This window comes from Tupaia chinensis, unplaced genomic scaffold, assembly GCF_000334495.1.
Source record: "Tupaia chinensis unplaced genomic scaffold, TupChi_1.0 Scaffold149921_1, whole genome shotgun sequence".
Lineage (NCBI taxonomy): Eukaryota > Metazoa > Chordata > Mammalia > Scandentia > Tupaiidae > Tupaia > Tupaia belangeri.
In genome coordinates this window covers 751,617-766,158 of record NW_006209765.1, presented here as the reverse complement: position 1 = coordinate 766,158, position 14,542 = coordinate 751,617, and the positions used below count along the sequence as shown (strand labels likewise).

At 35.1% G+C, this 14,542-nt stretch overlaps 1 protein-coding gene across 4 annotated transcripts in view; it reads left to right on the top strand.

Annotated features, from left to right (window-relative positions):
- The window catches only part of ACVR1C (activin A receptor type 1C), a 116,543-nt gene that overhangs the window by 34,360 nt on the left and 67,641 nt on the right, over positions 1-14,542 (top strand). For all 4 annotated transcript variants that reach the window (XM_014585403.2, XM_027769490.1, XM_006171587.3 and 1 more), the window contains exon 2: positions 4,590-4,820. In XM_014585403.2, coding sequence (XP_014440889.1) covers positions 4,590-4,820 — 231 coding nt within the window. The remainder of the gene's footprint in view (positions 1-4,589; positions 4,821-14,542) is intronic.

The window sequence follows — 14,542 nt, the reverse complement described above, 5'->3', positions numbered from 1 at the left end:
AGTGACATAGCCGTTACGCTAACTGCTGGCTCCCCAGCAGTGGTTTTCTTTTCCCTTGGTATATTCCCATATTTTCTTTTCCCTTGGTATATTCCCATATTTTCTTTTCCCTTGGTATATTCCCATATTTTCTTTTCCCTTGGTATATTCCCATATTTTCTTTTCCCTTGGTATATTCCCATATTTTCAGAGTCCCAGTTTTCTTGGATACAGCCTGGTACTTAGAATTTCTAAAAGCCAAATCTTCATTGAAAGCTTATTTGGTCAAAAAGTTTGCACTTATATTACCTATATTTTATTAAAGCTTTTATTTTTCTTTTCTCTAATCTACTTTTCTCTGTCAGTAAGAAAGGCAAATGGTTTTGAAAAGACCACAGGACAAGAAAATAAAGTTGTGAAGGAACAGAAACGGAAGACAGATCTTTGCCTGATTTCCTTCCACACTGGCTTTCTTTCAGATTCACTAGTGCTAGTTGTCCTGGCTTCTTTCCTGTGTCTGTACTTTGGATATTCAACGCACTGATGAGCTTGCATTGTCCCCTTTGTTAACTCAGAAGACTGCAAAGAATGAAAAGGTTACATATTCAGCTGGTCAAATCCGAAACAGTTTTCCAGATTAAAAGAAATATATATTTTTTGTTAAATAGCTTGGACTAAAATGAAAGAAATTGGAAAGCATAAACTGATTCTGATATATTTAAAATGGAGAAAACACTGAAAAATTTACAATATGCATACCACATATGTAATTTTAATATCACATTTTTTTTCAAAACATGATTGGTGATGGAATAAGCCTCCATATGATAAGCTTTCTTCTCAACTGTGGCTCTGGTGGGTTATCATCTAGCATCTGAGGGAGTTTTATCAATGTTGCTAAAATGCTCAGGGAGACACAGCAGTGACAAAAAAAATAATAAAAAAGAGAGAGAGAAAAGCAGCGCATGAGAGCACAAGAGTGTGTGTCAGATGCTTGTATTAAGTACTAGGGAAGAGAGAATTTAGAATATATATCCCAAATACAGTCCACCTAGGTAGTATAAAACCAGATTGTTGAAAATAGTATATAATTCTAAACAAAAGAGTCAAGCAAATATTTGGCTTTTTAATAAGAATAGTGGATAAGTACAAATAAATGCATTTGGTAGTCTGATGGCTTTTTCATTTCTGGACACCAGAGTGTGCTAGCCGTCACATGTAAATATGGGTAAAATTTATTTTCTGGTTGATTAGGACTGTGCGTGTCTTTTAGTGGATGTGGGTAACAGATGTCTTGTGGGTAACAGATGTCTTGGCTTTTACAGACTAATTGGCAAAGAGGAGGGAAAGGGGGATAATTAAAAGGGTGGGAAGAGACACAAGAAAAGTACAATCTTTCTTGTTGGGAAAAATCTAATAGACCTCCTTATTATACGTAATTGCCTCCTCTTCAACCATACTTGCTATCTCTTTCCATAGGACGCAAGTGCAGTGTGATGGGAAGGTATAAAATGATGAAACACACGGCAAGACTACTGTCTGCTCACAGCCGGATTTATTCTGTCATGGAATATTCTAGTGTAATTGAATCAGTTAGTATCAGTTTTTTTTTTTTTAATAATGAAAGCATAAGTCTAATCACTAATGGCAACTTATATTTTAATTGTCAGCCCAAGAGTTCTAGGTTAAGGATAATTGATACCAGTATAGTTTAACGATACACCAAATGTGGACTGGTGGCAATGAAAAATGAGAGACGGAGTATGTCCTATGTTACTTATACGCTTCAGGATCCATTTAGTTGGCTGTTTGCTCTTTCTCAATGCTATAGTACTGCCCATTGAGGTGGAATAAATGGGAACATTGAACAGATGTTTGAAGCCATTATCATTAACAAATCCTCCATTTTGTTCCATTGTGCAAGATTTAAAGTAAGGTGTCATTTTCTCTGTCTTAACTGTAAGACCTAGGTCCATGTTATTCTTCTGGTTGGTACCATTTACCTTAAACTGAAGTAATTTTTTATAGCTTTTTAAACATTTAGCGAGTATCTACTTTATTCCTTGATAAGAACTATTATGTAATTATTTTTATAAGGAGCTAGTAATGCTTAATGCTTTAAAGAGATCATATCAAATTAGGTGCTTAACAGCATGCTTAGTACAAAATTTAGATAAGCTGAAAGGTGAGATTATTTATTCTAGATAAAAGGCACATGGTACTGATTTATATTTGACCACCTGTTTCATCAGAAAATAGGTAGAATTTATTTGAAGAAAATAAAAGGTGTTATAAACGTTTTGAGGAAAATGCACATGAAAATGTCAGTTGTCAATTGATTCCTTTTTCTTACCTGAATTAGAATTATTTTTTATTCACAGTTTGAGCAGTTGGTGGGATGGGAGAATGGTTTATTAGCTATTTTATTTATTTATTTGTTTGTTTGTTTATTTATTTATTTATTTATACAGGGTAGAAATAACATTGCTTAGATAATCTTGAGAATGAAACACTAAGTTCATCACTTAAACTATTTGAGCCTCATTTCGTTATTCATAAAATGGAGTGACCGCGCCAGCATTTGAAATGAGAATTACATGTGACAATGAATGCACGTGAGACTGACGCTTAGCTCTCGTGCCCTTTATGGTTGTCTTCCCTCCGTGGACCTGCTTTTCTTTGTTGCTTTGGTACCCTGGCTAAACTTCTCTTGTAAACAGAAAATTCAAGGAGATTGTGATGAGCCTAGTAATGAACGTTTTGATATTATGTGTCAGGAGAATTACTCTTCTCATCCTCAGCTTCTTCCTCAGATGTAGATGAAGAATAGCCAAGTTTATTAATTGGTAAATGAATTTTGTGTATTTTGTAACGGGAGACTTTCATGAGTTGTAAATCCTTAGAATCATGACGTGTTGGTAGTATCTGAGACTTCAAGATTTCTGGATCCACTGCTCCTACTCTGCTCATTTCCCATTTTCAGATGAAGGCACTAAGGCTCTGCAAGATTACACATTGTCTCAAAAATAAATCAGCAAGTAATGGAGCTAGGGCTGGAACCTTCGTCTTTTCCCGAATCCTCAGGACCATCGTCTGCTGTCTAACTGTCAAATCACTAGGCTTTATACATTTCGTTCTGTAGAATCCCAATTGATCTAGAACATATGGTTTTAGTGTAGCACATAAGTATTGTCTAAAGATTGTATTTATGTTGATAACTATGATAATAAATAAGGGAGTGAGTTATTATGCTTCATTCAATGTTAATAACAAGATATTATTTTATTTTTGGATTGTATTTCCCTTAAGACATATTAATAAAATTGTTTAAAGGAATGGTATTTTACCAGTTAGGGAAAAATCATCAAAAGAGAAGAATAAATTATGGTTAACATGTGATTTTTTTTCTTTCTCATATATTCATTTACTTAGGATATTACCCTTGTTTGGTCTTCTATTGGTATTTGAAGTTGAGTGAGAGTTGCCATTTATCATCAAATATTTTACAGGTGTACAATAAATCAAGTGATAAGCAATTTAAAGATTTTAGTTTTAGTAATACTTATGATATGGTGAAACTTCAGACATTTACATTATCGTGGGGCTGTAGATATGGCTTCACAAAAATGCCATTACAACAGTAATGCAAAAAGCTTATTTAGTATTGTGGTATTTAGAAACAGCATCTTTAAATACAATTTGAATAGATCATTTAAAACCTCTGGACTCTTCATGCTGGTGAATATTTTATGTCAAAACATAGAAATACTGTATCACATTGAACATTTGACTAGTGTGTGGCATTTGTGTGTTTTTGAGTGTGTTTGTGTGTGTGTGTTTGTAGTAAGTGGGGAATGGTAAGGAGACATGTGGAAGTAAACAGATTACTTTAGCTAAGTCTAATTATTGAAAGCTTTACTGGTGTAGACACGTTAAATTCTATTATTGATGTGCTTTGCTTTTGGCAATAGATGGGTACATTAGAGGAAATTGCCTGAAGGTCATGGTCTATGTTCAAATGGCTCTCAATCTAAGGGGTGCTCTTTTACTGAAGAGTGGGAAGTACAGAGGCTCATCCATGCCTTGTAGGTGCTATAGCAGCAATAGAATCTTAACTCATTCTTTAGAGCCATACCTATGGTTAATTTTTTATTTAGCACATTCACTTAAAAATTTAAAAGAAAAAGGATAATGAAAAGACATATTGGATTATTTGGTTATGCAGCTGCTGCAACCACACTTTAATGTTCTATGTGAGATGCTGGACAGCTCCTCTTAGTTGCTGTGATACTGTTTCCTAGCATTTCATACATGCTATTGATTTGAGAATGAACAAACTGAGCTTGTGAAGGAGGAATTTGGAACATGGATGAGGAATGTTTTTGAAAATATAGTAACAATGGAATAAATTCACAAAAATACTAGCAATAGTGTAGCCTATTTAAACACGAGATGGACAATAAGTAACATGATTAGCATGTGTTTATCAAGTGCTGTTTATTTAACTCTTCTTCAATTTTCATTAAGATTGAGTTTCTATTCTCAAGTATTATGAAGTGCATCTGCATAGTATCTTTGGCGTTTTAAAGCTTTTGCCTTCCTCTTTCCAGGGTTGAAATGTGTATGTCTCCTGTGTGACTCTTCAAACTTTACCTGCCAAACAGAAGGAGCATGTTGGGCATCAGTCATGCTCACCAATGGAAAAGAACAGGTGATCAAATCCTGTGTTTCCCTCCCAGAATTAAATGCTCAAGTCTTCTGTCACAGTTCCAACAATGTTACCAAAACCGAATGCTGCTTCACAGATTTTTGCAACAATATAACACTGCACCTTCCAACAGGTAAGGGGTTTATAGCTGTTCATGTCAAATTTAATTTTACTCTTGGGAAACTATAAGCATGGTAGAATTCAAACTGTCTTTCGTTTCTTTAAATATAAAGACATGTTTTATAGTCCTCTTTTTGTTTTTGACTGGTGAAATTCTCTAGAGTATTGCTGAGGCTGATTTAAAAAAAATTGCACATCACTGTCAAAACATTGACAATAGCATAACAATTTTGAAGAACTTCATCCTCGTGAATTGTATTTTTGAAATGATTAATGAACCTAAAGCAAAATATACATTTTCACGGATTTTTAACAAAAGGAAATAAAGATGTGCATCCAAAAACAAAAAAAGAAAAGAAAAAGGGAAAACTAAAAAGAGTAGATTATTAACTTTAATAGGCACTAAATCTTTTTTCCATGGGTACCCTCTGCATATCTTTTTCATCCATGGATATTCATCAGCAGAGAGATCAAGGCAGTTTGGAATTTGACCTTTCATTATTTGGCACGTGTATTCCTGCCTTTAGCCCAGTTTCACCATGCTTTATCCCAATTTAGAAAATAGTGAGCGTCCTAATCTGGTCTTCTGTTAGCAATCGGAAATCTGAAACTTGGACAGACATTAAGGAACATGTAATTCTGAATTAAAAATTAATTACCGTGGGACCAGCAGTTAGCATAATGGCTATGTCGCTGGACTCCCATGTAGTCAACCGCGGTTCGAGTCCTGGACCCGGTGGCTTAAAACTCACGCCGGGCACGTGTGTTTGCGTGCCCAAGACCCAGAGAGGAGAATGGAGGAGAAGGGATTGCGTTGTGGCCATCTCCCCTGGGGGGTGATTTCTTGCTTGCTGTCTCTCTGTCTCTCTCTGTCTGTCTGGCGAGCGCACATGCCCTATAGCAAAAAAAAAAAAAAAATTAATTACTGTAATATGAAAATGGTCCTGTTAGTGAATTTTCTTAAACATTTAATAATGCAATAATAATTAATTGTTTATTAATATATTACTTTCTATATGTACAGATGCATACTATTACTTATACCTAAACATTTTAAGGCCCTGTTATCCAATCTCAAATGTTCATATATTACCATATAAATACAAAATCATAGTATTTTTACATATTTTAAAATAAAAACAAAAATTATTTTGTGCTGAAGTTTAATATCACTATCACAAATTGAAAGTCAGTTTATTTGCCATAAATAGAAGATAACTAGATAAACAAGCCAGAAAATAATGCTTCTGAATTTTAGTCAGGTACTTTGTGTTTTCTCTTTGTTTAAAAGAGAAAAGAAAGAAGTATTAAAGATTTACTAATAAAACATAATTTTTTTTGCTATAAAATCAGAAAAAATCCCTAAGAAATAGAGAAGAAATAAGTCAATGTTATTTAATATCATATTTGTTTACCACCCCAATTAATCCAAAAATGCCTTTAAATCATTTTTATGTACCATCACAAAGGTATTATCTTATGTGTTGCAACTTCAAAAGTTATCCTTGGGACCAGCAGTTATCGTAATGGCGATGTTGCTGGGCTCCCATGTTGTCAACTGCAGTTTGCGTCCCAGACCTGGTGGCTTAAAAAACTCACGCTGGGCGCTTGTGCGTGCGTGCCCAAGATCCTGAGAAGAGAAGGGAGGGGAAGGGGGATTGCGGCATGGCCATCCCCCGGGAGGTGATTTCTCACCTTTTGTCTCTCTGTCTCTCTCTCTCTCTCTGGTGAGCGTACGCACCCTACAGCAAAAACCTCTTAAAAAAATGTAAAAAATAAAAAGTTATCCTTGATATATTGTATCCCCTACAACTACTTACAGTCTTAGCTCTTTTTCTTTCTTTCTTTTTTTCTTTTTCTTCTTTCTTTTTAGGTTTTTACCATAGGGCTCATGTGCTCGCTGGAGAGAGACAGAGCAAGGGAAAATGAGAAATCATTCCCTAGGAGTATGGCCACACTACAATCCCTTCTCCTCCATTCTCCTCTCTGGATGTTTAAGCATGCACGCCCTTCCTCCTAGTGTGATTTTTCAAGCCACCAGGTCTGAGACTTGAACCATATCTGGCCATATGGGAGTCCTGTGACTTAATCACTATGCCACTTTCTAGACCCTTCAGTCTTAGTTCTGAGACTACAGGTATTGTCTCTATCTCAGATTTCATAGACTTTCTGGGATCTACTATGGACACATTTTCTTCCTCAGTTTTATCTGTGGACCAGCCATGTATTACAGTGAAGCCTCCTTATATTTGATGTAGTTTTAATCCATGACCAAATACATAAGATTAAGTGGCTATGGAGTGTTTTTTTCTTCATTAACTGTGGCAGAAGCCTGTTTATCATGTCTTCTCAGTAGCGAATTATCAACAAGACCACGTTCTGCTAGCCAGTGTGTGTACATGACAGTAGTTTGACTGTAACAAAAGATCTTGGAGGACAAGATGCATTATATACAGTTGGGCAAATTAAAGGTACTTAATACAGCTAGAATTTGGATCCTTTCCAGCCTAACTATAAACTTTGCGTAAGTACTGAGAAGCATGTATTCTGCTCCCAAGTTCAGCTGGGAACTAGTCTTTTTCTTTCTTTTTTTCTCTTTCGTCCATCCTCCTTCCCTCCCTCCCTTCCTTCTTTCCTTCCTTCTTTCTTTTCTTCCTCTCTCTCTCTTTTTCTTTCCTTCTTTATACATCAATTTTATTGAGGTGTAATTTAGATGTAATAAAGCATACACATTTCAGTTACACAGTTTGATGAGTTTTGACACACATATTTCCAAGTAGCCATCACTGTTTCTATTACTTCAAATGTTCTCAATTCTCAGTTTCACCAGAGCTAGACAACTGATCTATTTTTTTTGTTATTTTTTTATATTACATTTAATCACGTATATCTTTACAGTGTATAACATTTCTTTTTCCAGCACAATTACCATGCATATCAGTCAAGACAAAGACATTATTATCCACATCAGCAGCAGCAAATAGCTTTTCATTTTTTTCAGATTATTCTTTTTAAAATTCTCATTATTATTATTAATTAATCAATTAATTAATTTTGGAGAGGTTTTTGCTATAGGGTGCTTGGGCTCACCAGAAAGACAGAGACAGAGAGACAGAAAACAATAAATCACCCCCCAGGGGGGATGGCCACGCCACAATTCCTTCTCCACCTTTCTCCTCTTGGGATCTTGGGCACGCACGCACATGCCCCCAGCATGAGTTTAAGCCACCAGGTCTGGGACTCGAACCACGATCGACTACATGGAAGTCAAATGACATAGCCATTATGCTAACTGCTGATCCCTCATTATTATTATTTTTAAACATTCAATCACAATACATCATTTGACTTGTAAAGTGAATCAACCCAACATGAAATTCTTCTCAGATGAGTTTGACAACTAATCTAGTTTCTGTACACTGATTTATTTTTCCTAAAGTTTCATATACAAGGAGTCATTATGGATTATATTTGGTGGGAAGTTTGCCTCCCATCACTCAGAATAATGTTTTGAATGTATCAATAGTTTATTCCTTTTTATTACTGAGTAATATACCATTGCATGGCTACGCTACAATTTTTTTAAGTAATTCTTCCATTGATGAGTTTCCAGATTGTTTCCATTTGGAGGATATTGTTAATAAAGCTGCTACAGATGCTCTTGTACAAGTCCCTGGATACCTGTTTGCATTTCTCTTGAAAAATATCAAAGCATGAAATTGTAAGGTCATATGTTTACCTTTAAATATAATGTTCAAATAGTTTTCATAGTCCTTGTAGCATTTTAAATCCTAACAGAAGTATATGATAATTTCAGATAGTCCATATCCTTGCCAACACTTGGCATAATCAGCTCTTTAATTTTAGCCATTCAAGTGGTTGTAATACTGGAATGTTATTTTGCCTTTAATTTGTGTTTGATGACTAATGATGGCAAATTATTTTTCATGTGGATATTGATCACTTTTGTATGTTATTTATAAAGTGTCTGTTCAAATGTCTATTAAAATTGGATTATTTATCTTTTTATGATTGAATTGTAAGAGTTCTTTACTCAGAATACAAGTCCTTTATCAGATATATGTATCATACCTATTTTTCCTATTCTATAGATTGCCATTTTGTTCCCTTGAAGGTGTGTTTTTGCAGAGCAGGAGATTAAAACCTTGATGATGTCTGATTTACATCTTTATAGTTTGCCTGATTCATGTCCGATGAAGTCGTTACCTAGAGCTCATCTATAATTTAAAAAAACCTTTTCTTCTAGAAGTTATAACATTATAATTTTCATATTTAAGACTGTGTTCAGTTCCAACTAAATTTGAATTATCATGTGAGATTAAGGAGTGTTTTATTTTTTCCATATGGATGTGAAGTTGTTCCAGCATCATTTGTTAAAAAGTCTATTCTTTCTCTGTTGAGTCATCATGACATATTGGTTGAAATAAAGTGAGTGTGTGTGTGTGTATATATAATATATGTAGCCTTTTTATCCTGTCCATTTGTTCTATATGTCTTATGCCACTATCCTACCATCTTGATTATTATAGCTTTACAGTAAGTATTGAAATCATGTTGTGCAACCCTACCAACTTTGTTCTTTTTCAAAATTGGTTTGCCTATTATAAGTCCTTTGTATTTTCATTTAAAGTTTAGAATCAGCTTGACAATTTCTAGGAAAACACATGCTGAGATTTTGATTATATGAAGTTGAATATATAGATTAATTTGGAGAGCATAGTCATATTAACAATGTTCAATCTTTTGGTTCATGAATACAGTAGGTTTTTTCACTTACTTTTTCACTTACTTTTAGTAAAGGTAGGAAGAAAAGGAGTTGCTGTTCTCCTACTTTTTGTAAGTCTCTGATTAGATCTTATGTGAAGGGACTTTGAAAAATTAGTGGAAAACATGGAATTAAAGTACACGTTTATTTTGGTGAAAAAATATATTTGAATTTTTTGAATCATTTCTTAGTATGCATTTTCATGAACTTTTAAAAGGTGTATTTATTTCCTTCTGCCATTAGCACATATGCATGTGCGAGAGAAGTATGTTTCCCCAGTAGGGTCTTCATGCCGTAATTCACTTTGAGCCTCAGGCAATCACCTGTGTACCAATCCTTGAGGTGTTCAAGAAAGTCTCTGGAGGTGAATCTAGAACTTTTCCATGTGTCAGGCTTACAGAATGCTGCATATCCCTATACCACTGTCCAGGCCCCACCTTGAACATTTTGAAGACTTCTTGTTACATCACATTGAATTTATCTCTAAGTATTGCATATTGTTGAATGCTATTGTGAATGCTATTTTGATCTCAATTTCTCAATGTTAATTGTTATTATATGAAAATAAAATGAACTTTGTATGTTGCCCTTAAACACTGCATGCTTGCATAAATAGCATACTAGCTCTAGCAGCATATTTCTTTTTCTTAGATTCTTTGGCATTTTGTACATACACGATCATCTTATCTATGAACACAGAAAATTCTACAATCTTCCATTTCTTTTCTCTTTTTTTTTTTTTTTTTGGAGAGGGTTTTACTATAGGGCACGTGTGCTCACCAGAAACCAGAATGACAGAGAGAGACAGAAGACAGAGAGACAGCGAGACAGTGAGAAATCACCTCCTCCCCCCCACCACCCCCTGGAGAGATGGTCATGCCGTAATCCTTTCTCTTCCATTCTCCTTTCAGGACCTTGGGCATGCACACACATGCACATGCTCCCAGCGTGAGTTTAAGCCACTGGGTCCGGGACTTGAACTGCAGTCAACTGCATGGGAGTTCAGCGCCATAGCCATTATGGCAACTGCTGGTTCCTATTATCTTCCATTTCAATCTGTATTTTTTTGGTTTCCGTTTTTGCCTTTTTGTGCTGGCTGGGATCTTCACCATAATGAATAGGAGTGGTGAGAGAGATCTTTGCCTTTTTCCAGGTCCTAAGAGCAATGTATTCAGTCTTTTACTATTTGGTATGATGTTAAATGAAACTTTTTAGTAGAAGTCTTTTATCAGTTGAAAGAATTTCCTTTTTTTCCTATTTTGGTGAAACATTTTTAGAAATGATGAGTGGATATTAAATTTTGAAAATAGTTTTATGAATTTATTGAGATTATCATTATTTTGCTTCCTTGATCTACTTATCTAAGGGATTACATTAACTGCTCTCCCTCCTTTTTTTTGCTATAGGGAGTGTGCATTCACTGGAGAGAGACAGAGACAGAGACAGAGAGAGGGAAAGTGAGAAATAATCCTCCAGTGGGATAGCCATGGTACAATTCCTTCTCCTTCATTCTTCTCTCGGAATTTTTGGTCATGTACACACACCTGCTGGGTGTGATCTTTAGACTGTTGGGTTTAAAAATAGATACAGAATTGGCTATGTTGGATCTAGTCACCTTAACCTCCATACCACTTGCTGGCTCACATTAATTAGGTTTCACATGTTACCTGTAACAGGAAAGATATGTGTTGTCTAGACATTAATTGATATGTCAAGAAATGTTATGTGAGATTTCATTGGATTCAAACTTATTTACTTAAGCTAAGAATATGTTCCTTCTTATGACACTGCATGGTAAACGAATGTTAAATTGAATAGGAGTGTATGTACAGTCATCTTGTGTAGGGTGATTCTCTCTGTGAAGAAGCCCGGAATAGTAGCTGCATCTGGAACAGCATCTCTTTGGAAAAGAGCTGGGAACCCCCAAGCTGAGCACTGACACAGGCAGTGCCAACAACCCTGCTATTTCCATGTTGGATGTTGACGGAGAGTATGATTGATATCCCCTCCTTTGCCTAGTGAGAATTTGTCAGTTTCAAACATGATGACATCTATGTGAAATCTATAAATGCACTCTGAAAAGTAGACAGTGTGGCATTTGTACAGTACGTGAAAGTTCACATCATGTTCATGGGCAAAACAGTAGAAGAAAGATCAGGAGGTGACCAAAAGAGGTTGTACTTGATGGTTTCAGCTGAAAGCCAAGTAGATCGTTATTACGTCTCTGGCTCTTTCATCCATTACCCACGGACGGTGGACGTGAAAGTTCACATCATGTTCATGGGCAAAACAGTAGAAGAAAGATCAGGAGGTGACCAAAAGAGGTTGTACTTGATGGTTTCAGCTGAAAGCCAAGTAGATCGTTACGTCTCTGGCTCTTTCATCCATTACCCATGGACGGTGGGGCCCTTTCTGGATAGTTAGCTTGATTTAAGCGCAGTCTGCTCATAGTCCAATTGGCCGCCTTCCATCCTTAGGTCCTGTTTGTGTTGAGTGGGCACGTGCTCTCTTTCTTTGTGACAAAATTTTTACTCTGAATATAGCTCATGTCCCCTCCCCCATCTCCACGCTCTCCCTCCAGGTTCCCTCGTACTTGAGCAATTGGAGAACTGCTGGCATTCTTGCCTGTCTGAAAATCCATGTGTTTGATGCTAATTACTAAAACCTTACTGGCTTTCATTCAGATTTCTATTGTGACATACATAGAATAAATGTATTTTATATAACCTCTCTCTACCACATACACAAATAACTGAAACAAGAATTTTACAAAACATACTTACCTTTAAAAGTGGTATTCTGACCTTTGCTATTGCATTAAATAAAAATGTTGGTCAGACCCCATTAATAGGCTTGTTCACAGTTTAAGAAACATTATTTCAATTGATGGTTAAAATGTGGTATTTTTTAAAAGGAACAAAGACATCTACTATTATAATTCACTAGTAAAAAAAGATTTAAAAATCTAGTTACTATTTTAATTTCACATGTTTTTATTCTAAATGACCTTTAAAGAACTTTATGTATTCATTTTTAATACTAAAATGGAGTAGATTTAAGTCTAATTAATTCAAATCATTGTAAGTAAAATTTGATCACATTAAATTAAATCATCACTTGTTCTCTAAAAACGTCTCTTGTTTGCTATTACATATGAGTTTAATTTTTAGGAGGTGGTCATTTGATTTTAGTAATTTTATGTTTGATAGAAAGAATATTAGAAAACTTGCCCTGCTCCCTGAAACTTAGTGAAGTAGATATTTTTGATGTCTCTTGAGAAAGGAACTTATAAGTTCAACTGGTTATTGCAAATACCTTTTTAAATGTAAAATTTAGAAGACAGTAACCCATTTCAAAATGAGCCATTTATTTAACTAGTTATTTGAATTTATGATTTTACTAACAACAAATATGCTATGATTTTCACCAAGCAATTGTAGTAGTAAATATTTAAAAATTAAATATAGACTATGAAAATTAGTTAAACAAGGGAAACTTATGTATACTTTGTGCAGTGTAGCCTATATAATTTCTTTTTCCTGTTTAGTTTTAGACCAGATAAGAACTTTCTTAAGTGGGAAAAATATCTGCCCACTATTCTAGATGCCATCTCTTTTTTTTAAGGTTAATTAATATTTTTTAATAATTTTATTTAATCATTGTACATCTTTACAGGTTGCAACATGGTTTTTCCCTGCATCTATGAGGTACATGTCATTCAAGTAGTACTATATACATTTATATTCTAAAATTTCAAAGGGAAGGTTAAGACTTCAGATTTTGGTTATGGTAATTAATTAATACAGACCATGAATGATGACCATAAGATTTCTGAAACTCTCACTTATAGGAAAGATAAGGTTTTAACTTAAATTCTTTTTTTTATTTAAATTTTTTTCATACATTCAATCACATGTTACTTGGCTTGCGAAGTGAATATTCCAGCATGTATACATTTCTCACCAGCCCAGTTGTGGATACTATACATGTTACCTTCAACAGATAACCCATTTCTTTGTCCCATAAATGTCTTGCCTTTCTGTTTTTCTCTTTAATGTCTTTCCTCAGACTCTCCTCCTTCATCCACCCTTTTCCCACTGGATTGACTGGTACTCTTTGTCAAAAATTAGTTGGTTGTATGTTTGGGAGTTTATTTCCAGTGACTCTATTCCGTTCCATTGGTCCACCTGTCTGTTTCTGTGCCAGTACCATGCTGCCTTGATTACCCCAGATTTGTAGTATATTTTTGAGTTAGGGAGTGAGATGCCACCCACTCCACTCCTCTTGTGCAGGATTGTTTTGGCATTACAATGTCCTTTATGATTCCAGACAAATTGTATTACTGTCTTTTCTAGATCTGTGAAAAATGTCTCTGGCACTTTGATTAAGATTGCGCTAAATATGTAGATTAACTTGGTTAGAATTGCCATTTTGATTATATTAATTCTTACAATCCAGGAACATGGGATATCCTTCCACATTTTTGTGTCATTTTCAGTGCCTTCTTTTTAGCTTCTTGTAGTTTTCCTTGTGGAGGTCTTTAACTTCTTTGCTTAGATTTATCCTAGGTATCTTATGCTTTTTGTGGCTAAAATAAATGGAATTATTTTTCTTGTTCTATCTCAGTCTGCTTGCTATTCATATATAGAAATGGTATAGATTTCAGGACCAGCAGTTGGTGTAATGACTATGTCACCGAACTTCCATGTAGTTGACCGTGGTTTGAGTCCTGGACCTGGTTGCTTAAACTCACACCAGGCGCATTTGTGTGCGTGCCCAAGATTCTGAGAGGAGGGTGGAGGAGAAGGGATTTTGGTGTGGGACCCCCCCCCACTCAGAGGGTGATTTCTTGTTTTCTGTCCCTCTATCTCTCTCTGTAGCAAAATCTCTCCAAAAAAAAAAGAAAATAAACTCTCTAGATTTTTTTTTTTTTTTGGGGAGTTTTTCAC